At 36.0% G+C, this 27,115-nt stretch overlaps 1 protein-coding gene across 1 annotated transcript in view; it reads right to left on the bottom strand.

Moving 5' to 3' along the window:
- MROH9 (maestro heat like repeat family member 9) overlaps positions 1-27,115 on the bottom strand; it is a gene marked incomplete at both ends in the record, with an annotated part of 250,589 nt that overhangs the window by 55,191 nt on the left and 168,283 nt on the right. Inside the window, 5 exons of the mRNA XM_081257399.1 lie at positions 5,128-5,263; positions 13,382-13,486; positions 15,455-15,541; positions 16,116-16,251; positions 22,622-22,701. Coding sequence (XP_081113525.1) covers positions 5,128-5,263; positions 13,382-13,486; positions 15,455-15,541; positions 16,116-16,251; positions 22,622-22,701 — 544 coding nt within the window. The remainder of the gene's footprint in view (positions 1-5,127; positions 5,264-13,381; positions 13,487-15,454; positions 15,542-16,115; positions 16,252-22,621; positions 22,702-27,115) is intronic.

Raw genomic sequence — 27,115 nt, 5'->3', positions numbered from 1 at the left:
TGCTGGATCATATGGTAGCTCTATTTTTAGTTTTTTAAGGAACCTCCATATTGTTCTCCACAGTGGCTGTACCAATCTACATTCCCAGCAACAGTGTAGGAGGGTTCCCTATTCTTCACACTCTCTCCAGCATTGATTGTTTGTAGATTTTTTGACGATGGCCATTCTGACTGGTGTTAGGTGATATCTCATTGTAGTTTTGATTTCCATTTCTCTAATAATTAGTGATGTTGAACATCTTTTCATATGCCTGTTGGCCATCTGTATGGTCTTTCACCTATTTTTTGATTGGGTTGTTTGTTTTCTTTGATATTGAGCTGCATGAGCTGTTTATAAATTTTGAGATTAATCCCTTGTTATTCACATTGTTTGCAAATATTTTCTTCCATTCTGTGGGTTGTCTTTTTGTTTTGTTTATGGTTTCCTTTGCTGTACAAAAGATTTTAAGTTTAATTAGGTCCCATTTGTTTATTTTTGTTTTTATTTCTGTTACTCTAGGAGACAGATTATAAAAGATATTGCTGTGATTTATGTCAAAGGGTGTTCTGCTTATGTTTTCCTCTAAGAGTTTTATAGTATCTGGTCTTACATTTAGGTCTTTAATCCATTTTGAGTTTATTTTTCTGTATGGTGTTAATTCTGTTTTTGATTTCTAATTTAACTCTGTTTTCGTCATATTTTGTATTACTTAACTACCTGTTGATTTCTTGAAGCTTGTCTTATGGTCTATAATATGGTTTATTTTGGTAAAATTTCTGTTTTTTTCTTGAACAGAATGTTTATTTTTCCATTTTTGGTAGAGTGTTCTATAAATGTCAGTTAGGTCTAGCTGGTTCAAGTCTGTATCCTTATTGATTTTCTGTGTAATAGTTTATTGAAAAAGTGGTATTGAATTCTCTGATTGTAATTGTAGATCTATTTCTCATAGTAGTCCTATCAGCTTTTGTTTAATGTATTTTGATTATTTTAATATGTTTCGTTTTCAAGTACATAAGTGTTTTGGATTATGTCTTCTTAATTAATTGACCCCTTTATCATTATGAAATGACCCTCGTTTTCCCTGGAAACATCCTTTGCTCTGAAATGTGTGTATTTTTTTATATTGATATAGTCATTTCAGTTTTCTTTTGACTAGTGTTAGCATGTTATATCATTTTCCAACTTTTAACTTGTATTCTGTTTGTGTCTTTACATTTAGGGTAGATTTCTCATAGGCAGCATATAGTTGAGTCTTGCCCTTTATCCAGTGTGGTAATCTCTGCCTTTTCATTGGAGATATTTAGAGCATTTATATATATTATGAGTGGATTTAAGTCTTCATTTTACTTTTTGCTTTCCGTATTTCCATCTGTTTTTCTTTCTATTTTTCTTCTTTTTTTTATTAAGTATTTTTTATGATTTTTTTTTTTTTTTTTTTGCGGTACATGGGCCTCTCACTGTTGTGGCCTCTCCTGTTGTGGAGCACAGGCTCTGGACGCGCAGGCTCAGCGGCCATGGCTCACGGGCCCAGCTGCTCCGCGGCATGTGGGATCTTCCCGGACCGGGGCACGAACCCGTGTCCCCTGCATCAGCAGGCGGACTCTCAACCACTGCGCCACCAGGGAAGCCCATGATTCTATTTTATCTCCATTTTGGCTTATTATATAAAACTCTTCATTATATTAGCTAAGTAGTTCCTTTAGGATTTATATTATACATCTTTAACTTATCATAGTTTACTTTGAAGTGATATTTTATGAATTTATGTATAAGAGCCTGATATTTCACGCTCTTTCAAGCCTCTGTGATATTGTTGTCACATATTTAGCTCTTACATTGTTTTTGTTTGTTTGTTTGTTTGCTTTAAATAGTTGATTCTCATTTAAAGAGATTTAAAAAGTAGGGAAGAAAATTTTAATATTTTCCTTCATAGTTGCAATCCAATGCTCCTTATTCCTTTATGAAGACCTAGATTTTCATCTGACATCATTTTTTTCTTGAATAATTTCCTAAAATATTTTTCATACTGCAGATATGCTGGTGATAAATTCTACCAGCTCTTGTATACCTAAAAAGACTTTATTTCACTTTTGCTTTTAAAAGAGCACCACTTTTGCTGGTTAAAGAATTCTAGGTTGACAGCTTTTTCTTTCAGCACATTATGAGGTTGCTTCATTGCCTATAGCTTGCATTGTCTCATGAGAAATTTGCTATAATCCTTACCTTACCTTTACTCTGAATGAAATGTTCCCCCCTCCCAGCCCCAGCTCCTTTTACGATTACACTGTTACACATGAAAAGATTCTCAGCATCACTAATTATTAGAGAAATGCAAGTCAAAACAACAATAAGATATCACCTCACACCTGTCAGAATAGCTATCATGAAAATGTCCACAAATAACAAATGTTGCAGAGAGTATGGAGAAAAGGAAACCTTTGTATAGTGCTGGTGCGAATGTAAATTGGTGCATCCACTATGGAAAACACTATGGAGGTTCCTCAAAAAGCTAAAAATAGAACTACCATATGATCTAGCAATTCCACTCCTGGGTATATATCCAGTAAAATAAAATGAAGAAAAAATGAAAACACTAATTTGAAAAAGTACATGCATCCCTATGTTTATAGCAACACTGTTTACAATAGCCAAGAAATGGAAGCAACCCAAGTGCCCATAAACAGTTGAATGTATAAAGAAGATGTGATATATCTTCTATCTATCTATCTATCTGTCATCTATCTATATAGATATATAAAACTCATCCATAAAAAAGAATGAAATTCTGCCATTTTCAGCAACATGGATGGACCTAGAGAATATTATGCTTAATGAAATAAGTCAGACAGACAGAGAAAGACAAATACCATATGATATCACTTATATGTGGAATCTAAAAAATAAAAAAGTGCAAATGAATTTATATGCAAAATGGAAACAGACTCACAGATATAGAAAACAAACTAGTGGTTACCAAAGTGGAGAAGGAAGAGGGGATGGGCAAATTAGGCATATGGGATTAAGAGATACAAACTACTATGTATAAAAGAGATAAGCAGGGCTTCCCTGGTGGCGCAGTGGTTGAGAGTCCGCCTGCCGATGCAGGGGACACGGGTTCGTGCCCCGGTCTGGGAGGATCCCACGTGCCGTGGAGCGGCTGGGCCCGTGAGCCACGGACGCTGAGCCTGCGCGTCCGGAGCCTGTGCTCCGCAGCGGGAGAGGCCACAACAGTGAGAGGCCCGCGTACCGCAAAAAAAAAAAAAAAAAAAAAAAAAGAGATAAGCAAAAAGGAAATATTAATAGCACAAGGAATTATAGCCATTATCTTGTAATAACTTTTAATGGAGTAAAATCTGTATAAATACTGAATCATTATGCTGTACACCTATTGTAAATGTATACTGTGTATATTGTAAATCAACTATACCTCAATAAAAAAGATTATACCGTTAATCCCTGCCAGAGTGTTTTTTAGCTCAGATATTGTAGTTTTCATCTCCTGAGGTTCAATTTGGGTCTTTTAGAGACTTTTCTTTGTCTCTCATTAACATGTTCATCTTTTTCCTCTCACTCCTTAAATAAATGGAATATGTTATAATAATTATTTTAATGTCTCTACTAATTCTATCATCTGTGTTATTTCTCGGTCAGTTTTTATTCACTTTACTTTTTATTGTGGGTTGTATTTTGTTTCTTTGCATGCCTAGTAATTTTTTATTGCATGTTAGACATTGTTCATTTTAACTTGTCCAAACTGTTCATTTTAACTTGTTAAGTGATGGAATTTTTGTATTCCTAGAAGTAAGCTTGAGCTTTTTCTGATAAACAATTAAAGTATTTGGAGATCAGTTGATGATTTTAGGTCTTGTTTTTAACTTTTGTTAAGTGACACTAAAATAATTCAGGGAGGGGCTTCCCCGGTGGCGCAGTGGTTGAGAGTCCGCCTGCTGATGCAGGGGACACGGGTTTGTGCCCCGGTCCAGGAAGATCCCACATGCCGCAGAGCGGCTGGGCCCGTGAGCCATGGCCGCTGAGCTTGCGCATCCGGAGCCTGTGCTCCGCAGCAGGAGAGGCCACAGCAGTGAGAAACCCGCATACCGCATAAAAAAAAAATTCAGGGATAATTTTTTCCTCTTGATGAGACAAAATCTCTTTGTACTCTGCTTCATTACTTATGAATTATGAAGTTTTAAATTCTAGCTTATAGGCATAGGCACCATTTCCAGTCTTTCGGGATTCAGTGGATCCTTAACCATTTTGGGTGTTACCCCCACCCTCTCCCCCTCAAGCCTCAGGTAGTTTCCTCACATGTGTGAGGAAACTCCTCTGATCCTTACATAGCCAAATAGTTAAAGGGCTCTCTGCACGTCTCTGGAGCTCTCTCTTTGTGCACTCCTTTCTGGCGCTTTGCCCTGTGAACTCTAAATATCTTGATCTATCGGGATTCCCAATTCTGTCTCTTCAACTTGGTGAGACTCTTGGGTTACTCCTTTCTGAGCTGCAGCCTAGAAACTTACTCTAGGTTGTAAGCTCAGTCAATTGTAGACTCTGCCTTATTTGTTCATTTGTTCCCATCTCATTAGGAATCATTGTTCTTTGTTATCTGATGTCCAATGACTTGAGAACAATTAGTATATATAATCTTTAAATAGTTGTTTATTATGGGACAGTTTATCTATTCTCTGTTAAAGTATTTGGAAATAGTTTGATACCATAAGGTCTTGTTCTTATGCTTTGTTAGGCAGACCAGAGCTGCATTTATGTAGGTCTTGGGCTAATTTTTCCCCACCATTGAAGCAAGAATCTGAGTATTCTATTTGATACTCCATTACAGAGAAAAAGTATGCCTCTTTTTAAAAAGTCCCATTGGTAATTTTTCTTCCTCTCTTCCCTGCCTCCACCCAGCATTCCTGTTCCCACCATTAACACCCAACACTAATCTAAGTATAGTATGTTATAGACATTGAAGAACCAACTATAACATTATAAAAATAATTATAAAAAGATTTAAAAATATATTTTAAAGTGAAGCTATAGATCTTGAGGCAGTGTTTTGAAATCTACAGACATAGAGCCCCCTTGGGACCCACAAGTATAATATTAGGAACAGATTATTAGTAACCCTTAGAAAAAATGAATCTTTCTTACCATTCTGACACTTCGCAATGCAGAGGAGGTGATACATTCCCAAGGATGCTTGTTGTGTGATCGAGGGATCAGCATGGCAACACAAAAGAGACAGTTCTGCTGCCAGGGCACCCAAACATGGAACATCAACACTAGTCTAGTGAAAAAACAAAAGTAGAAAAATGTACTTGCTATGCATGGTCAACATTAAATGTTTATGTCTGATATATATATCAGACTACGGTTAGAATTGAGCTTCAGAGTTCACAAAATCTGTATTAAAATCCTCACTGTGTTACTGAGCCTCAATTTTCTCATCTATGAAATGCATATAACAAATGTTACCTTGTAACAGTTATTGTAGGAACTAAGGGGGTAACATTTATGACAAAAAAGAAAGTTCCTAGCAAAGTGCTTGGCAATAATAGAGACTCAACTAATGTTAGTTTCTAGTCTATATTTTAGGTAGCTATTTGTAGGTATCAAATTCTTAGGATACTGGGGTGGGGGAGTCAATATCCAAAAGCTTTCATGCTTCCTTCTCCATGTATGAAACACTTTAGATGACTCTGTAAGTCACTGAAGAAAACTTTTCTTCCGAGAATTGCTCTGATTCTTCCCAGCGAAATTAATTTTTTAAAAAACTCAAAACATTTGCTTCTGGTATCAAACCTACTGCCAGAACATTTATATATTCCCCCCCTACACACACACAACTTCCTTGACACATAGGCTTCTCAAATATTTAGGTTTTTACCTTGACTGATTTGTTTAGCCATATCAAATGCAAATAGAGAGAGGAGTAGACACATAAAAGAAGAAAGGAGAGATGGAAGAGACATTTTGCTTTTGTGAAGGTATGAGAATTATTACCAATTTTCTTTAAACAAAAAGGACTCTTCCCACATGTAGGTTTGCTAAACTAGTAGGCCTGCAGAATCTTCTTATCTCTAAGACAAATGATTAGTTTTCCTAAATAGATGCTTTGGTGGTAAAAGTTAGAGTTCAAGTCAGCCTTCCAGGGAGATCCCAAAACCTGTTTCTCCTTCTTTGTATTACTCTTATATACTCTTATCCTTGCCTTTCTTGTTGCTTGACCCACTCATGTCTCTCTGTCTGTCTGCCTGTCTCAGTCTTACACACACACACACACACACACACACACACACGGAATCATTCCTGAAGAAGAATGTGAGGTGACCTAGGTCATGGGCCAAGGATATGACTGAATTAGGATGTTGGGAGTGATGGTCTTAGTAGACGAAGGGAAGATAATCTGCTTCTGTGGATGTCTTCCTTGGATTCTTTCTGCCTATATTTCTTTGTAAGGGTACCTGCAGCTCCCCCTATTTTAGGAGTCCTATGACTTAGAAGAATCTAGAAGCAGACAGTAGGGGTTGCTATTTATTCTAGGCCCTAGGAAGAAGTATTTTATTTTCCCCTGGCTATTCTCTTCTTTTGGTTTGCATTCCAAATTTCTTTTTCTATCAAATGGCAAGATTTTAAGAACCACCTTTGCATTATGGGTTTAAGAAAAAAGGGGAAAGTGTTCTGTTTCTCTGTTGGGCATGATGGAGGAGTATGAGTATGTGTCCTGTATTTTGCCACAAGCTTCTCTGCCATAAACATCTTTGCCATGAGCATTTTTCCTGCAAACCCTTTTAATACATGACTAATTGTCTGTAAGGCAATTTTGCTGTGAAAGATAAAATAACTAGTAGACTGTTTGGTTTGACACTTTGGTTTCAACTGGTTGAAATGAGTTAGACTTTCTTTCAGTTAGCCATTTTATTGTTGGCTTTATTGAGCTGAGAGATGACAATGATTTGCCCCAAGAGTTGGTTTCTTATTTTGAAGCACACTACATTGGAGGAGAAAGAGGCTAAGGGTCTCAGAGGTGCAGAGTTGAACCCACATTGCCCATAGAACTTTGGAACATCTATGAACAGACATGTGGCAAGATGCCAGGAACAAAAGACAGTGCAGAGGTTTTTATAACTCAATACAAAGCTCAGTTAGAAATATGCATCCTGGTATTTGGAATGAAGGATGAAATGAAGGAAGAAATTTTAGCAAAAATGAAAACTATCATGCTGAATGAGGAGATGAATCAAAAAGCAAAAAACATATTATGAATGAAAGACTTCAAAGACGAGTGCTTAAGTACAACCCACAAAATAAAATCAGTTATTTGGCAGGATTGCCACGAATTTACACACAATTTAAAAATATTTAAATTGTATGTAAATATTTAAATTGTATTTCTCAAGAAAGCCTTTTAAATTTTGTTACTAATTTTTCATGTTTCATTATGACCTTTATAATGTCCCCCTTTTATTTTTCATTATTTTCTTTTATGAAAAAATTGCCTTACGGCCAATTAGTTATGCTACAAAGATGTCTATGGCAAAGACCTTTATAGCAAAAGTACGTAGAACCAGGGGAGTACTTCTCACAGCTTAGCTCACTGGACCTGGGGACCATTTACAGAGGATTGGCTTTAAAGTTTTATTGTGTTATAGTTTTTGCCTTGAGCGTTCTCTCTGATTATCCCTTCTCATGAACTTGTGGATGTGTAATTCTTAGCAGGTGTCTTTGTAAAGGAAGCTGCTAATGATGCCAGATGGGGTCTGTCTAGATGTGTGTCTCTAGCAGAGTAGGTGTGGCCATGTCTAGATTGCATAGCATGTTTGAGGAGGAGGGGAGACCTGACCTAGGACAGGCCAAGAGAGGAATAAAGCTGTGTGAACCATGGGGCACACTGATTATGCCCTGCACAGTCCCTTCAGAAGTGTGCCAACCAAGTCACACCCCCTCAAACACAAGACTTTGGGAACATTAATACAGTATAGTCCTGCTTTTTTAGAAAATCTATCTAAAGTGCTGAAAGAAGGAAAGAGTTAAGACCTGGAGAAAAGTAGCTTCTCTGTATTTGTTCCTAAGTCTAAGTTTTCTGGCCCTGCTTAGTTTTCTGGCCCTTTCTTACTGGATTCCTTCTTCTGTGTACATCTGGCCTCTCCAGTTCCTTATCTTAATAATTATGACAGTTTTAGGTGCTAAATTCCAGAAGCAACCACTTCTAAGTTTTTTAGCTGCTTCTTTTGGAAGTCAACTGTACATCTGTAAACAATGGACTTCTGCTTCAGTTCTAATGTCACTTTGGGACATTGCCTATCTATTCCTGCTGTGATGAATCAGTGCATAGGCTATACTCATTTTTAGTTATATTTCCTTTTGGCATATAAATATGTCCTCTCTACTCCTTTTGAGACTAAATTCTCATCTGTACTCAGAATTATCTATTTTTGATAATCATTTTTGTTCTCTTTATTTACCTGGGGCTATCTCTTGTATTTGGAGGGTTTTTTCAAATGTCTGGCAAATTCTTGGTTGTCTAGTCATATGTAAGAAGGTGATGCCACTGGTGGGAGTTTGTATGTGAGCAAGTCTTGTCAACTGGTGGGCTTGGCTTTAGAGTAGTTGGGTGGGTAGGCTGGGGTCATGCTGAAGTGTATCTAAACAACAGAACTAAGATGATTGTCTCAGGGAATTTACAATTGTTTTGAGAAAAATGTCCTCAAATTTTACCTACCAATGGACTCATGTCCCTGTGGAATATAGAGTGTGTGTGTAAACGGGGATGGGAGGCACTATAGATCCTTCTGTATAAACTTTCTATGAGTCTTTTCAGTGCATGTGTATGTCTTCAGCTTTCCTTTGCCTCCCACTCTTCATCATCACTTGGGCTTCCATAGCTCCAGACTCTTCAGGGTTCCATAGGGATACTCCCTCCCTTTTCAGCTGTCCTCCATTCTAATGTTCACATGCCCCTGCCTTTCAGCTTCCCCTGCCAGACTTTATCAGTTACCATCTTCTATCTATTCTGTCATGCAGAAATTTGCTGACATCACTAGCCCACTGAGAACCCATTACTAATTCTCTTTGTTGCAATGGCAACATTTAACAAATTTTATTACTATCATTTTGTGGAGGGGGAGGAGATAGACATGTGGACAATCTGTTAGCTTTGACTGGAAATCTTCCACCTGTCTTTCAAATGCTGATGTGCCAAAGGAACAAACCTAGGAAAAATCTGTTAATGAGATAATATGACATGTTTAGCTCACATTTCTTCACCCATTTGGAAATTAACAGTTTAATTGAAAGGACAAATATTCTTTGAGTGTAGCAGTTTCTTCACCCTGATGGGCACACAGGTCATATAAGAGGAATACCACTGTAAATTCTGGTAGAATACAAATGAAACTATTGTTCAAGGGCCTCTGAGAGTCTGGAAGACATAGGCTAGGGTAATTTATGAAGAAAATAGTTTTTATCCAATGAAAGGCCAGAACCTGAGAACAGAATAGGTAGCTACATTTAGATAGAGAATGGCAGAACAAATCTTCATTTATTATTTACAGTGTGTCAGATATAGAGATACACAGACCTTGCCTGTGGGTAGTTTAGCTTTTAATTTATTAATAATATTTTTGATTGTTTTATGTATTTGTTCCCCCATCTCCATTAATTTCACTGACTTAATTATCTTCAGAAGATAATTATCTTATCTTTATAAGATAATTATCTTAATTATCTTATTTTAAAGAGAAAATTAACTTAGCTAAGATTTATGCTTCCATGACTGTGATAAGCTGGTTGAGGCTAGCTTAGTTCCCACCTTCTGGAAAATGCTGGTGTGCTTCCACCTGGTGGCACTCAGCAAGCATTGCAGAACAGAGGAATACGTTAACCACTTGGCTTCTCAAAGGTCTGTTATAGCTCAGGGACCCTCAACAATTTATGAGAGCCTTCTGCTGTACATATGAATTTACACATTTATTGTTTCACAGTTGAAATGTGGGCTATGTTCTGGGGAGAATGAACTTTACAACTTTAATTGAAAGAGAGTAGAGGTGTTATCAGAAGATGAAACCCCCAAATGTCATACCTGCTACCTGAGTAGAACTCACTAGAATATATATATATATATATATATATATGTATGTATATATATATATATATATATATATATATATGTATATACACACACATATAGTATATATCTAGTATATAAATATACACTAGATCTATAAATAGAAAGTATATATGTGTATTGAAGTACAAAGAGAAGCATGTGAATAATCTCCATCAAATACGTGATGAATATATAAAGCATATTAGGAACTATACAGAAAACAGACTGGAGTGTTGAGCTACACTTAATCTCAAGCCTCACTTGCAAAATTTTGTGTCCATTTGAATGGACATTCCAAACCATCTCAGAACTAGAGGGAGACTGACTTCCCAGGCCAAAGAATCAGAATATTTAAAACAAGCCACTCAGTCTCTCTTTTGGACACTGAGATGGGGAATTAGCATGATGCAAAGAACATCATGGACTGTATTTTCCCATGTAAGTAAATTGTATTATGTTCCAAAGCTTATTTTATTTATTTAGTTTTTGGCTTTTTCTCACTTTCTTTTTTTAAATTTTTATTGGAGTATAGTTGTTTTACAATATTGTGTTAGTTTATACTGTACAGCAAAGTGAATCAGCTATATGTATACAATTATCCCCTCTTTTTTGGATTTCCTTCTCATTTAGGTCACTACAGAGCATTGAATAGAGTTCCCTGTGCTATGTAGTAGGTTCTCATTAGTTATGTGTTTTATACATAGTATACATAGTATATATATGTCAATCCCAGTCTCCCAATTCATCCCACCCCCCTTTCTCCTTTGGAATCCATACATTTGTTCTCTACGTCTGTGTCTCTATTTCTGCTTTGTAAATAAGATTTTTTTTCAGATTCCACATATATGTGTTAATATATGATATTTGTTTTTCTCTTTCTGACTTACTTCACTCTGTATGACAGTCTCTAGGTCCATCCATGTCTCTGCAAATGACACAAATTCAATCCTTTTTATGGCTGAGTAACATTCCATTATATATATGTACCACATCTTCTTTATCCATTCCTCCATTGATGGACATTTAGGTTGCTTCCATGTCCTGGCTATTGTAAATAGTGCTGCAATGAACATTGGGGTGCATGTGTCTTTTTGAATTATGGTTTTCTCTGGGTAAATGCCCAGTAGTGGGATTGCTGGATCATATGGTAGTTCTATTTTTAGTTTTTTAAGGAATCTCCATATTGTTCTCCATCGTGGCTGTATCAATTTACATTCCCACCAGCAATACATGAGGTTTCTCTTTTCTCCACACCCTCTCCAGCATTTATTGTTTCTAGATTTTTTTGATCATGGCCATTGTAACCTGTGTGAGGTGACACCTCATTGTAGTTTTGATCTGCATTTTTCTAGTGATTAGTGATGTTGAGCATTTTTTCATGTGTTTGTTGGCCATCTGTATGTCTTCTTTGGAGAAATGTCTATTTATGTCTTCTGCCCATTTTTTGATTGAGTTGTTTGTTTTTTTTGATATTGAGCTACATGAGCTGTTTGTATATTTTGGAGATTAATCCTTGGTCAATTGCTTCGTTGGCAAATATTTTCTCCCATTCTGTGGGTTGTCTTCTAATCTTGTTTATGGTTTCCTTTGCTGTGCAAAAGCTTTTAGGTTTAATTAGGTCCCATTTGTTTATTTTGCTTTTTATTCTCATTACTCTAGGAGGTGGGTCAAAAAGGATCTTGCTGTGATTTATGTCATAGAGTGTTCTGCCTATGTTTTCCTCTAAGAGTTTTATAGTGTCTGGCCTTACATTTAGGTCTTTAATCAATTTTGAGTTTATTTTTGTGTGTGGTGTTAAGGAGTGTTCTAATTTCATTCTTTTACATGTAGCTGTCCAGTTTTCCCAGAACCACTTATTGAAGAGGATATCTTTGCTCCATTGTATATTCTGGCCTCCTTTGTCATAGATTAGGTGACCATAAGTGCATGGGTTTATCTCCCAAAGTTTATTTTAAATAAAATAATAAAAATTCTGCTATGTTATAAGGCTGATCTAGGCTTTTCGTCTCAATATGTCTAGAGACTGTACAAGTATTAGAAATGGATACATGAAGAAAGTGTCACAAATGCATGTTTCTGACCCCCTTCATACTGAACTCCTGAACTGATTTAAGCAATCAGATATACAATTAGTAGAGTATGTTTAAAAATCACAGTGAAGGGTGAGTTATGGAACAGAGACTGAAAACACAGTATCCATAAGAGAGAAAAATGTTCAGAGATAGTCTGAGGCTTCTTAGAAGGCAGGCAATAGTGTTATTCAAAATATAGAAAACCTCAGTAAATATTGGCAATTATGAGATACCTATTTGTTCTCCATCTGAAAGGCAACAGTTAAAAAGTCTGATAATATCCAGGTGTTTGTGAAGGTTGAGGAAATGGGCACTCTAATATTCACAGGAATGCAGAATGAAGGACAATTGTGCATTACTAAGTTTTAACCTATTCATACTTTTTGGCCTATTATTTTTCATAGCATTTCTAAGTACATACTCACATACATGCAAAAGGATGACCATTTTTGTATTGTTTGAAGTAGAAAAACCCACAATATACCTCAATGTTCATCAACTGAAGAATAGTTAAGTAGATCATAATACATCAACACTCTAAGATATAATCTGTAGTTAAAATAATGAAGCAAATCTATGAAAGTATCTGTTGGGCATACTGTTCAGTGAAAAAATCAAATTGCAGAACCATATGTAAATATGATGTAACTTTAGTAAAGAAAAACTAAGTAACAAAGCTATGTATATCCGTGTGCATGTATATTTGTATGTGTATGTAGCTGTTTGGCAGGACACACATCACACAGACGTGGCTAGGGGTGAGACTGGGGTGGAGAGGATAGTAAAGAAGGACTTCTGCTATGTCTTTAGCATGTTTTACAATGAAAGTACTCAAGAATTACTTGTTATACATTTAAAATAAATGGTGGTTTAAAAATATTCTAGGAAAAAGAGAAATAAGAAGGAAAGTAAGGATGGAAGAATTTATAAGTTTACAAATAACATTGATTGTGGTCCAAAGAGGAGAATCCAGAGAGTCAGCAAAAGCCTGGTTTTGACACACTCATACTGTTTGTGGAAAGCATGAGGCATCTTAATCAATTGAGAAACTCCGCTCTAACTAACATAAAGTCATGTAGGATATTCATTCCTTTCCCAGGATCCCAACCTACTAGTATGATAATACAAAGCAGGCATCTAACACTCTCTAGACCCAAGACTTGGAAAGGAGCACTGCGGAAATGCAGTCTTCAGAAGCAAGTGGTACGATTACTCTTTGACTTACATATTTCTTGGCTTTCCTGGATGCAAAGCTTAGCACTCTGCTGATGATCACCATGGCTCTCTCCTGCATGTACAAATTATCTTCTCTCATCCACACAGCCATTTCCTGTTGAAAACACAAGAACTATCCTAGAACCATGGTGTTTCCATTTCCACAGGTCCCTTTCTTCTGATCACCACCTACACCAAGTCACAAGTTTCCCCATGTCCTCCCAATGGTTTCACACCTATCCTATATTTATTTTAAAAATATGACAATAAGCTGGTATATTACTGTCTAGTATACTTCATCTGCCATATAGCTACACCTGGGTTTTATTTTATTTAATTCCATCTGACAAGTATTTACTAATATCTACTATAACAGTCACTTTGCCAGGCATCATGAAAAGTTTAACAGGAGGCTGTGAGGCTGATTATCATCAGCTGCTTCTCCTTCTCTTTTTCTTTCAAAATACATATTCTCTCTTTTTTTAAAGCCATAGGATCTGATTTGCAGTTTTAAAAAAGAATCAAATGTTATTTGATCCTGAAATGTCATTTTATCCCAGAATTGCCTCTGTAAATTTACCATCCAGATATTTTCTGACTCATGGTTTAGAGTATATTCCTGGAGCCAGCTCGATGAGAAAGTTCTTGCCAATTTTGATTCATTGCTAAATATGGTCTGTCTTGCTGTAGCTTCTACCTATTTGTTCTAAATCCTCAGATGCAGGGACATATTTACAACCTTGAGGAAGGAAGAAGACTGCATATGCCTTACATGTTAACCACCATTAGTAGACTTCTTAAGACAGATTGTTGGAGTCCTTAGTATTTATGCCAGTGGTTGGCCAAATCTCATCCCCTTCTCTTGCTCCCATTGTGTAAAACTGTTCTGAAGTTTGTTTCCTAGGACAGAAGAGTCTCTAAATCTCAGGGGGCTCAGCCTATTCCTTTTCCAGGAGTGAGGGTCAGCTCTTTTTGAGGATCAGGGGAGTTTCTAGATGTGGTAGGTATAAGAACAAGGTGGTTAAGTAACAGGCTCCCAAGTTAGAGTAGGTCCTCTACTCATTAGATGCACACATATTATTTCTCCTCTCTCTGCTTCCATTTCCTTATCTGCAAGTGAGAGAAATAATTTTAACTTTCTCATAGGGTTATTTTAAGGATTAAATTAAAAAACCCATATATTAAGTATTCAGCTTAGTGCCTGACATAGAGTAAATCCTCAATAAGCAGCCTAGGGTGGTAGAAAGAGCACACATGGGGAGAGGGTTGTAATAATGGGGTAATAACCAATTTACAGGATTGTGAGGTTAAAATGTTTTAAATGCATGGAAAATATTTGGCTAAAATTAGGCACAAGTTACCTCAGTATATTTTATTATCCCCCGCATTTCTCCTAATCTTCGTATATACCAGTTCTGCTTCTTCCCTTGAATGTATTTTATGATTTGCAAATCCCATGATTCTCATGATACAGTAAGTAAATCTAGTTTCTCAGTATTTTCAGACAGCTTCCTCCTGATGCCATCATGTTAAAAATGCAAAATTAAAGGTCATAAAATGTCCAGATCAGTCTCTGTCTCTGCCTGGCACATTAAAAACACAGTGAAATCTTGGATGTGAAAAGTAGGGTTATGGATGGTTATTAGAACTTCCTTTGATACTATGGTGTCCATGAAGATAGGATGCTCATGGGATTCCCTAGCCCAGGGTTGTTATGGAAGAACATGCATATAGATATTATCAAAATATGGCTCATTGTTAGGTGGACCTGAAGGTGGTTTAGGCCAATCATCGTATGCTCTGCTACCCCGTATTGTGTTTACTCTTACATTGCTACATAACCCTTGGCTTCTTAAGTGTCTGTTGCCATTCTCCCAAAATTGGATTCTTAAAATTGTGTCTCTGTAATTCAAATAAAAGGAAGTGATTTTATTTGGGAGACAATGACACATTCTGAAAGGTAAAGAAAATTTTTCAGTTGCCAAATACTTGAAGGAGATGTAAGTATGGCAAATAATAAGTAAAATATAGTATACCCTTTAGATTTATGACAAGAAAATGAGACTACTTATTTTCCCTTTACCTTTAAGATTTGCAGTTTGTAGAGGTCCTTAGCCACTAAGATCAGAAGAGTGTCCTCAAATATGTTTAAAATAGCTTGGTATAAATTCTGAAAAACAAGAAATATGCACAACCAGCCAGCCAGCCTTAGATAAAATTTTACCAACACCTATAGTTTTGCATCCTGGGGTCCTGAGTTCTCCCCATAAACTGAAGGTAAGAAAGGAGAGAGGTAGCTCTGGAGATGAGACCTCATTCAATACAATATGCCATGAATTGCTTTAATACCTTGCGGGGCAAGTGAACTGTGTAGCTATGCTGAGAAATAAAAACCACAGATGTTGCTGATCTTACTACAGGATTCTTCCTACCTCCGCTTTTCTTAGTTCCTATTTCCTTCTTTGCAGCACTTGCCAGTAAACTTGCTGTTTTTGTCAAACAAATTAACCAAAATCTCTTCACCCATTTGTTCCTATAGATCCTATACAATCCTTTAAATCCCATGGGTTATAGAATTCACAAGGAGTCCAGGGACAGAGATTAGTGCTAGAATATGCTGTTTATCTATTAGATCTAAAAATAATGAAGGGGAAAACAAAGATTACAACATTTGGACAGACTTTCTGTGGGATTGCTGTAGTGCATGATGATATCTCATTATGACTAAAGGAAGCAAGTCTTACCTCCAGGTCCTCTTGGTCATCCTCATTCTTCCCAATTTCTTTCACTTTGTCAAGACTTGGTATAGCAAATGCCATTTTAAAGGACAACTCTACTATCTTCAGTTGAGTTTCATATTGCAATAAGGGATCCACGAAGCTGACAAGAAAAAGGTATAATTATTAAATTGAGGAAAGAACAGATACAACCTAACTTTAGTGGTTTTTTTCTTAGTTTAAGAGACAGTGTACTACAAAATGAGGCCCAACTTTCGGCTTTATATAACATGGGTTTTAAATATTAGTGTAAAAATAACAATGGTGCTTTAAATATAAAGGAATCATATTTTTTGGTAAAAATCATTTATAATCTGTTATTTAGAGTTCATAATATATTTCTGCATAGACATAATAATGTAAAGGGTGGTTACCTACCCAGCCAAGCCCATAAAGCCATGCTGAGATTTAGGTAGTTGAAATATATTATTGCCACATTTTCTCTAGTCCATGATACTATGTTTCTTACATTTTATGTTTCTGATATTGGGATACATCTTCCAATTTATGGCAAAAGAAACCTTCCCAACAGCAGCTAAAAAGATAAGTTGTGACACAGCTATTGTTCCTTCAATAAGTGTGACCTGGATAACAGTGCCTCCTGATTTTTTTGTGTTAAAAATAATTTTTTTAAAAAAGGATGGTAATATAGTTGGTAAGGTAGGAAATCTTGTGCTGAACTCAGAATCTTTTTCCTCTACTGGAGAAGAAGACCTAAATATCTGATATCTATTGTTTGAAATGGCATTTCTTGGATTATATAAGATAATTTTCAAATCTTGGGAAGATTGATTTGACTTATTCATGGGCTCCAATGGATTTTCAGACTCTGAACAGCTACCTATCAAAAGCTTCCAGTAGTATTTTCAGTTGTAGGTTTCTAGAGATATATGATTTTGTTTAGAAAAATGCAAAATTAATATTTTGATAAAATAGAAAATAGTGTCTTTTAATGTACTTTGAAATCATATTGCCAGTCCTAAAAATGCTAAAATGGTCCATGTCATGAACTAGGATTAGGAAAGTAGTGTGATACTCTGATGCCATTCATAACTGCTGATGGACTAAAGAATCTTCACATTTTAAGTGTGAAGAAGGTTGAGAGTCAGATATTGGTGATACTAAAGAAAGTCCAATGTAAATATATAGGTCAACATCGGCAATTATCAGCAAGTATACATTATTTTTTGGGCTACATGTAATTGGTTTTCAAAAGAACAAGTATTAAATTACTAATGTGTTTTACAAAAAAATGACATCTTAGAAATAAGAATGAGAATGGCAGTGAAAGCCTTTCTTATATTCCAAGATATATAACCAGGTGGTATAGAAAGAAACTTGAGAAGAAAGAATAAGCATCCCTCACAAATTACTGTATGCTTTTGTTAAATTTTTTAGTGAAATGTTTTTTTTTTCAGATATTAGAGAAGTGAGAAGTAGAGGTAAGCCAAATGTGCTAAAATATTTCTTGAAAATGTTTTATTTCTTCCTATTATGAAGCAATAAGTATTATGTAAGATCAGTAAGCAAAATTTTTACAAGTATAATTTCAAGAATCACAATTGAATAAAGGAAAGTAGATGCCTCCTAATAAAAGCATGGGAAAATTATATTAAACATGATCAGAAATAAATCAGGAGGGCTATATTAATATGATACAAGTCTAATACAAATGAAAGAGTATTAAGAGAGATATATGCAATTATTATAAAATAATAAAAGACATAGTTATTAATACAAAAGCTCTCAAACCACATAGAAACAAAATTGAAAAATTATTAAACAGAATTATTAAAATATATAATAATTTTATGAAAAATTATTAAATTATTAAAGGTATAAGGAGAAATAGACACTCAGATATAGGAGATGATTAAGCATTCAATTATTAGTATATGGTAGATAAAAATAAAAATTCTGCAAAAGGAGAGACCTTTAATATAATTAATAAGGAGGTATAAATTGTATTAATTGAGATAACAAGGATTATCTTTTCAGATAATCATGGAATGCTAACAAATATTTACCATATACTTAGCCATAGAAAGTTTCAAAATATAAAAGGATATATATTTTGTTCTCTAATCACAATGAGAAGTCTATTTTAAAAATTAGAAAACTCAAAGTACTTAAATACTGTCAAGATTTTTTTCTTATTTAAAATGAGGGAAAAACAATAAACTAAACATATAATTTAAGATTTTAAAAGGACTAAAAATACAACCAAAGACATGAAGGACATAAACAAAATAAATACATTATAAAAAAAAGGAAAAGGAGAAATAATAGTATAATGGCAAGTTAAAAAAAAGATTTAAAAGATAAGAAATCATAGGAGACTACTACAAGCAACTATATGCCAATAAAATGGACAACCTAGAAGAAATGGACAAATTCTTAGAAAGGTACAACCTTCCAAGACTGAACCAGGAAGAAATAGAAAATATGAATAGACCAAGCACAAGCCCAGGACCAGATGGATTCACAGGCAAATTCTATCAAATATTTAGAGAAGAGTTAACACCTATCCTTCTGAAACTCTTCCAAAAAATTACAGAGGAAAGAACACTCCGAAGCTCATTTTATGACACCATCATCACGCTGACACCAAAACCAGATAAAGATATCACAAAAAAGAAAATGACAAGCCAATATCACTGATGAACATAGATAGATGCAAAAATCCTCAACAAAATACTAGCATACTGAATCCAACAACACATTAAAAGGATTACACACCATGATCAAGTAAGTGGGATTTATCCCAGGGATGCAAGGATTCTTCAATATTTGCAAATCAATCAGTGTGAGACACGACATCAATAAATTGAAGAATAAAAATGATATAATATCTCAATAGGTGCAGAAAAAGTTTTTGACAAAATTCAACACCCACTTATGATAAAAACTCTCCAGAAAGTGAGCATAGAGGGAACCTACCTCAACATAATAAAGGCCATATGTGACAAACACACAGCAAACATCATTCTCAATGGTGAAACACTGAAAGCATTTCTTCTAAGATCAGGAACAAGACAAGGATGTCACTGTCACCACTATTATTCAACATAGTTTTGCAAGTCCTAGCCATGGCAATCAGAGAAGAAAAAGAAATAAAAGGAATCCAAATTGGAAAAGAAGAAGTAAAACTGTCACTGTTTGCAGATGACGTTGATACTATACATAGAAAACCCTAAAGATGTTACCAGAAAACTACTAGAGCTCATCAAGGAATCTGGTAAAGTTGCAGGAGACAAAATTAATGCACAGAAATCTCTTGCATTCCTATGCACTAACAATGAAAGATCAGAAAGAGAAATCAAGGAAATAATCCCATTTACTATCACATCAAAAAGAATAAAATACCTAGGAATAAACCTACCTAAGGAGGTAAAAGACCTGTACTCAGAAAACTATAAGATACTAATGAAAGAAATCAAAGATGACACAAACAGATGGAGAGATATAACATGTCTTCAGATTGGAAGAAACAATATTGTGAAAATTACTACACTACCCAAAGCAATCTACAGATTCAGTGCAATCCTTATCAAATTACCAATGGCATTTTTCACAGAATTAGAACAAAACATTTTACAATTTGTATGGAAACATAAAGACCACAAAAGCCAAAGCAATCCTGAGAAAGAAGAACGGAGCTGGAGGAATCAGGCTCCATGACTTCAGACTATACTACAAAGCTACAGTCATCAAAGCAGTATGATAACTGGCACAAAACAGAAATATAGATCAATGGAACAGGATAGAAAGTCCAGAGATAAAACCAAGCACCCATGGTCACCTAATCTATGACAAAGGGGGCAAGAATATACAATGGAAAAAAGACAGTTTCTTCAATAAGTTGTCCTGGGAAAACTGGACAGCTCCATATAAAAGAATGAAATTAGAATACTCCCTAACACCACACACAAAAATAAACTCAAAATGGATTAAAGACCTAAATGTAAGGCTGGATACTATAAAACTCTTAGGGGAAAACATAGAAAACTCTTTGACATAAATCATAGCAAGATCTTTTTCAATGTACCTCCTAGAGTAATGAAAATAAAAACAAAAATAAACAAATGGGACCTAATTAAACATAGCTTTTCCACAGCAAAGGAAACCATAAACAAAATGAAAAGACAACCCTCATAAAGGGAGAAAATATTGGCAAATGAAGCAACTGACATGGGATTAATCTCCAAAATATACAAACATCTAATGCAGCTCAATATCAGAAAAACAAACAACCCAATCAAAAAAATAGACAGAAGATCTAAATAGACATCTCTCCAAAGAAGACACACAGATGTCTAAAAAGCACATGAAAAGCTGCTCAACATCACTAATTATTAGAGAAATGCAAATCAAAACTACAATAAAGTATCACCTCACACCAATCAGAATGGCCATCATCAAAAAATCTAGAAACAGTATATGCTGGAGAGGTTGTGGGGAAAAGGGAACCCTCCTACACTGTTGGTAGGAATGTAAATTGATACAGCAACTATGGAGAACAGTGTGGACGTTCCTTAAAAAACTAAAAATAGAGCTACCATGTGATCCAGCAATCCCACTCCTGGGCATATATCTGGAGAAAAACATGGTTCAAAAGGATATATGCACCCCAATGTTCATTGCAGCACTATTTACAATAGCCAGGACATGGAAGCAACCTGAATGTCCATTGACAGATGAATGGATAAAGAAGGTGTGATATGTATATACAATGGAATATTACTCAGCCATAAAAAAGAATGAAGTAATGCCATTTGCGGTGACATCAATGGACCTAGAGATTGTCATACTGAGTGAAGTAAGTCAGACAAAGAGAGACAAATATCACGTGATATTGTTTATATGTGGAATCTAAAAAAAGTGTACAAATGAACTTATGTACAAAACAGAAATAGAGTTACAGATGTAGAGAACAAACTTATGGTTACCGAGGGGTAGGGGGGAAGGGATACATTGGAAGATTGGGATTGACAGATACACACTACTATATATAAAATAGATAACTAATAAGGACCTACTGTATAGCACAGGGAACTCTACTCAATAATCTTTAATGGCCTATATGGGAAAAGAATCTAAAAAAGAGTAGATATATGTATAACTGATTCACTTTACTGTACACCTGAAACTAACACAACATTGTAAATCAGCTATACTCCAATAACAGCAACAAAAAAAAGACAAGCAAAAGAGTAAGCAGAAACTAAATAATAATTAATAAAGACTAAATTAATCAAAAAAAGAAGTAAGCTATTATGTGAGTTTAACAGTAACAAATAAAATTTATTTATATTATTAAATTATACAGGTATATATGAAGGTATAACACATGTAAATCTTTATGTACCAAATTATACTTGGTCAAAATATGAAAAGCAAAATCTATAACAAATTTTAAAGAATAAAGGAAAAACTATTATGTGGGAGATTTTTAAGACATTTAAGTAGACCAAAAAATTAAATTAAAATATGGAGAAGGGGATTCTAATCCAGGGTCTGCCTTTCCATGAACCCTGTAAAATAATATAATACAGTATGCCAAATTTTGTTTATATGGATCTATGTATACATGTATGAGTCTCTTCTAGGCGACTAGCCTTTGACAAAACACTTATTAATAAGTGCAGTTCTTCTGGAAAACAAGTGGACACAATCAAAAGCTCTAAGAAGGTTCATCTCATCTGCATTACTTTGGGTTCAGGGGAAGCAGATGCCAAAACAGGATTAGAAGTACAAGAGATTTCCAAGAGAAGGAGGGGAGGAGGAATAGGGTAGGAAGAGTCTTGGACCACAGCAAGTTCCAAGGAGGGTTCAGCTTGGCTGATGGCGATCCCTCAAGCTGAAGTCACCCATTTGAGTTATTTGTCCTACCATTCTGGGTCATTGGTGAGATCAGCCTACAGGAAGTGACACCTCACTTGCTGGTAAATCTATACAGGCAGCAGCTGAAGCTGTTGACCAGTGAGGATTCCCCCACAGCAGGGTATTTTCATGGCTGCCTGTCACCTAAATCAGGAACCTCACTTTCAGAATGGTATCTCAAGGAAGTAGTTCAGAGCAGATACAATCTTTTACGTACCAGAATGATTATCATAATGTTGGTAAAATATAATATAATTTAGAAAATGTCAAAATTTGGGAATATTCCATTGCCATTAAAATGAAAATATGATTTTACAGAGAAATTAAAAATTAAGACAAAGCAAAAATGAAAAGTAGTATAGAAAATTGAATGTGCAACCTGCTTATGATTCTGCAGTAGTTAGATGATCTGCCTATTCATGCAATACAGAGAGATTTAAAAGAACGTGAGAAAGAAAGAACTAATAGTTGCTGAATTAGGGTGGTGGAATTTGGAGTAACTTTTTATTTCTCATATTTTTGATATGTATTTATTACATTTTTAAAAAGGTATTCAATCAGTGATACGAGAGCATTAAAGCTTATTATACCTGGAGTTCATGGCCAGGATCATGGCTTGATTACTTAACAGGCCTGCGTATGCATCCCATAGGCTGGCAGCTGTTTGTGCCTGTAAGTACCAGGAGAGAGAAAAGAATCAATGATGACAGACCTGTGGGGCTCATGACATCATGTGTAATTCTGTCTTTTACAGAAACCAAAGGGACCAAATTGGACTTGAAATATAAGCCCAAGGGTTTATAGAAGTGTTGAGACCAGACAAACTGTAATTTAAACCTATGCGTGATACTAAATGCTGGCATTTTACAGTCAACCACTGCGCTTATATAATTATCATTTCCAGACAAAAATTTATTAGGAATGCTCTTTACCAGGTGCCCTCCTATACACCACTCTAACCATTAAGTGCAATCTGCTCAGTGTGGAGTCTTATCTGTAAACATACCAGCAAGGTGATTTAAATCAGGTCTTACTGAAAAATGTCCAAACTCACAGTACTATAGAATGGGAACCATGTACAGGTCAATGTATAGCTGTCTAATATAACTATTTAAATTTATAAATGATAATACATGGGATTCCATTAAGAATCTCCACTTCTTTATTCAAGAAGTTGGAGAACTGGAGAAGACCTAATAGAATAGCACCTCTTTTCTTCTGCGCATCCCACTCTTGTTCATGCAAACCTCTGTTGCAATGTCACTTTCTTGTATCAGGCCTATTAATGCTGTTTATAGAAATTCTCAGCCTCTATTTCTGAAATAGCTCCAAGTTCTCTTTTAGGTACTGCTGTATAATAATGGTATTTCAAAGGGAATTTATTCCTCTAGTGCATGGCAAATGACTGCCCCTGAATACTTCACACATTAAATAAAAAGCCCTTCTCTGTTTGCTAAGTGCTGCTTTGCTGACTCCAGCATTGAGTGCCCTGTGGGTTCTATGTTCTGCCTCTGTGGAGTGTAAGAGCAATCTTGATGGATAGAGCTATATGCCTGTCTATTAAGATCGTGTTGTGGACTGCATGTTTGAATTTTGAGAAATGTCGATGTTGAAACTCTAACCTCCAATGTGATGATATTAGGAAGTGGGGCCTTTGGGAGGTGATTATGTTTAGATGAGGTCATGAGGGATAACCCCTATGATGGGATTAGAGCCTTTATAAGAAGAGACATAAGAGAGATTGCTTTCAATTTCTCTCTCCACCATGTGAGGATGCAAGGAAAGGATGGCTGTCTGAAACCCAGGAAGAAGAATCTCACCAGATACTGAATCTACTGTTCTTTGATCTTGGACTTCCCAGCATCCAGAACTGAGAAATAAATTTCTGTTGTTTAAGACACTCATTCTCTGGTACCATGGTAAACCAGCCCAAACAGATGAGAGAGTCAGAGAAACTTCCTGATTGGGGATCTGAATTAAAAAATGGCATCTCCCCACTAGGGATAAGCATCCTGCCATGACCTTCCTGGGAGTCACCACACTGATCATTGTCTAACACCTCTTCTCTGGGCTGTGCTCAGACTGAGTGGTTCAGAGGACTTATTCTCCTTTCTCTAAAATATTTATATTCATATCTAGCATTGATTCCTAACGATACCAAACATGATTTTACTTAACCTTGAGAGAATAATTCTTTGCTATGTTATTTATTAACATACTGCACATTATTATTACTTAGAGAGCATGGAATCTTCTATATGGCAGACAACTCTCACTGTAACATGGAAGAATAATGGTGATTGGTCTATTTCGGAAAGACATTTTTGTCCTTGTCACCACTTTCATTTAATTTGGCCAGAAATCTACTAGTTGTGTTTCTCTAGGCAGTGACTAACTGAACATTTTGTTTGATATAAGCAATAATCCTTTGGCAGTATTGTTTCAATGGGAACTTTTCTTATAGAATATGTTCTAACTGGGCTTGAGTCCTTAGAAATTAATTTGTAACACTTTAAATTTAAAGCACTGATTCTCAACATTGGCAGTACATTAAGGGGTTAAAAAATATTGATTTTGATTCCTGGGCCACACCTCCAGAGATTTGGATTTAATAGGTCTGTATTCAAGACCAAGCATCAACATTAAAAAAAAAAAAAAAGCCTTCCAGAAAACTTTGATGTACAGCCAGAATTGAGAAGCCGTTTTTATGCCTGTAGCTTGCTTGTACAGTAATAATCGTCATTAGGTTAATCTTTAACAACATGGAACTCTGCTTCCCCTCTGTTAGCTAGGATTTCTCCTTTTCATGGAGCCAAATTTGTTACAACTCCATCACCAGTTTATTGTTCTGCCCATATTACTTTAGCATCACATCTTTTGTTGATTCACTGATTTACAGCAATATCCCTCCCTTGTTATAAGCATGCTTTCACCTGTGCCGTATATACTGCTAATGTTTATCTAATTCCAAAAGCCAGTGCACACATTGATAAGCAGTAAGGATTGTCTAACATGTACAGACTGATTCTCCAGTGGTGTCGGTATAGGGAGTTATAGGATTTAGCCAGGAATTTCACCTGCTTTTCCCAATTAGGCTTTTTGTTACTGTTTCAAATATATAACATGCTCACCAGTGTTCCCAGAAATTCTTCAGTGCCTCCTCTGGGGAGATATGATTATCATTCTGGCTTTAACTTCTATTATATGGATAAGTTCTCTTTTATATCATTTTCAATGACTCCTTAATCACTCTGGCTCTTTATTGGAAACCCGCAGTAACTGATAAGACATCACAATCCTGGGACTTCCCTGGTGGCGCAGTGGTTAAGTATCTGCCTACCAATGCAGGGGACACGGGTTTGAGCCCTGGTCCAGGAATATCCCACATGCCTCAGAGCAACTAAGCCGTGCATCACAACTACTGAGCCTGCGCTCTAGAGCCCACGAGCCACAGCTACTGAGCCCGCGTGCCACATCTACTGAAGCCCGCGCGCCTAGAGCCTGTGTTCCGCAACGGGAAGCCACTGCAATGAGAAGCCCGCGCACCGCAGCGAAGAGTAGCCCCCACTCACCACAACTAGAGAAAGCCCGTGCACAGCCATGAAGACCCAACGCAGCCAAAAATAAATAAATAAATAAATTTAAAAAAATGCTCACAACCCTGGAAATCTGTACTTTGTAATATATTTCATAACACTGGATTCTAGGGCCAGTCTGGTGGGCCTTAGGCTTCCATATTTATTATTTTGGCTTTGTTCTCTAAACTATCCATCTGCTTTTTATATATATCTTATATCATTGACATTTTTTGTTCAATATCACTTGTCATTCTTGGCCAGAAGAATTGGAGTTGTGCCAACTTGACTAGTTTCTTAAATCTCAGATGTTTCAAATCACATACGGATAATGTGTGTTTTGTTATGCCACCTTAGCCAGGGAGAAAATGGTATTATCATAATAATCATTATTCTGAGGGAATTTGAATTCCCTCTGGTAATTCCCAAACTATCCTGGGGATGTTCAAAGGGAGTCATGGACTTGGTCTTCTAGAATACTATGTGAGTCTGAACTTTTCCCTTAATCTTAGCTCACTAGAATGTCTCCTTTCTCTGATAACAGCAAAATGTCAAAAGTTCAGAGAGATGGGGCATCTGAATTGAGAGCATGAATATCCAATGCCCTTACCTCTTAGGCTTTCTGTCTTGTGCTGGTGCCTTACTGAAGGTCGTGATTGCTGTTGCTGATGCTCTTGTGTCCCTACCAACACTGCCAAGGCCAGATAGTGAGATAGGTGAAGGCTACACCCAGAATAACTTCACTGCCTACTCCCAAATCCAGTTAAATTATTTTCTACTAGTGCAAAAAGCACCAGAACCAGTGTAACTACACTGTGCACTCTCAGTATTGTAGTTCTTAACAGTTTTTACTTGTTCTTATATTCATTCCTTGCTTGACTTAAACTCTGGGGAAGATCGGTGGGACAAATTCCTGAAAGAAAGTTACTGTGCTGTTATATTATATAGAATTGCCCTACTCCTTTTTTTTTTCCTAATTAATCATTCTCTTTAAACTAGTTTTGTGCCTCCACTGTCTTTCCTTAGAAAGTTCTTTTCCAGGGAGATGTGGGGCCCTCATCTCTGCATGCGACTGGAAGGCCTACTTCACCAAATCTCCAGACATTTTAGGGTCTTAGCATCAACATATCTTGGCTCATGAGGGTACCCCAAATACATACTTCCATCATCAAAAATCCTTTGCCATCCTTACAAATCTCCCCTCTCAACCACGAATCTTGTTATGGAAAGATGAAGAACTAAATATAATATCTCTGCAAGATTGAATCCCCAGGATGCAGACATTTTCAGTTGATCATCATATAGTTGTTTAGTGTCTACTATGTACTAGGTGCTGTGTTAAGCAGTGGGGTTAGAACAGGGGCAAGACAGATAATTTCTGCCAGTAATCTCATGGGAAAGCAAATTTGAAACACAGGAAATCGGTAAGTATTCAACAAAAGAGGATTTATAGGGATGATTAAGGGAAGCTAAAGTAGCAGAGGGTATCAAGGAAAATTTGTTTTCTGA

The sequence above is a fragment of the Mesoplodon bidens genome, assembly GCF_964165515.1.
Source record: "Mesoplodon bidens genome assembly, chromosome: 2".
Taxonomy (NCBI): Eukaryota; Metazoa; Chordata; class Mammalia; order Artiodactyla; family Ziphiidae; genus Mesoplodon; species Mesoplodon bidens.
Note: the sequence above shows the minus strand (reverse complement) of the source record. Positions and strands in the feature narration are given on the sequence as shown.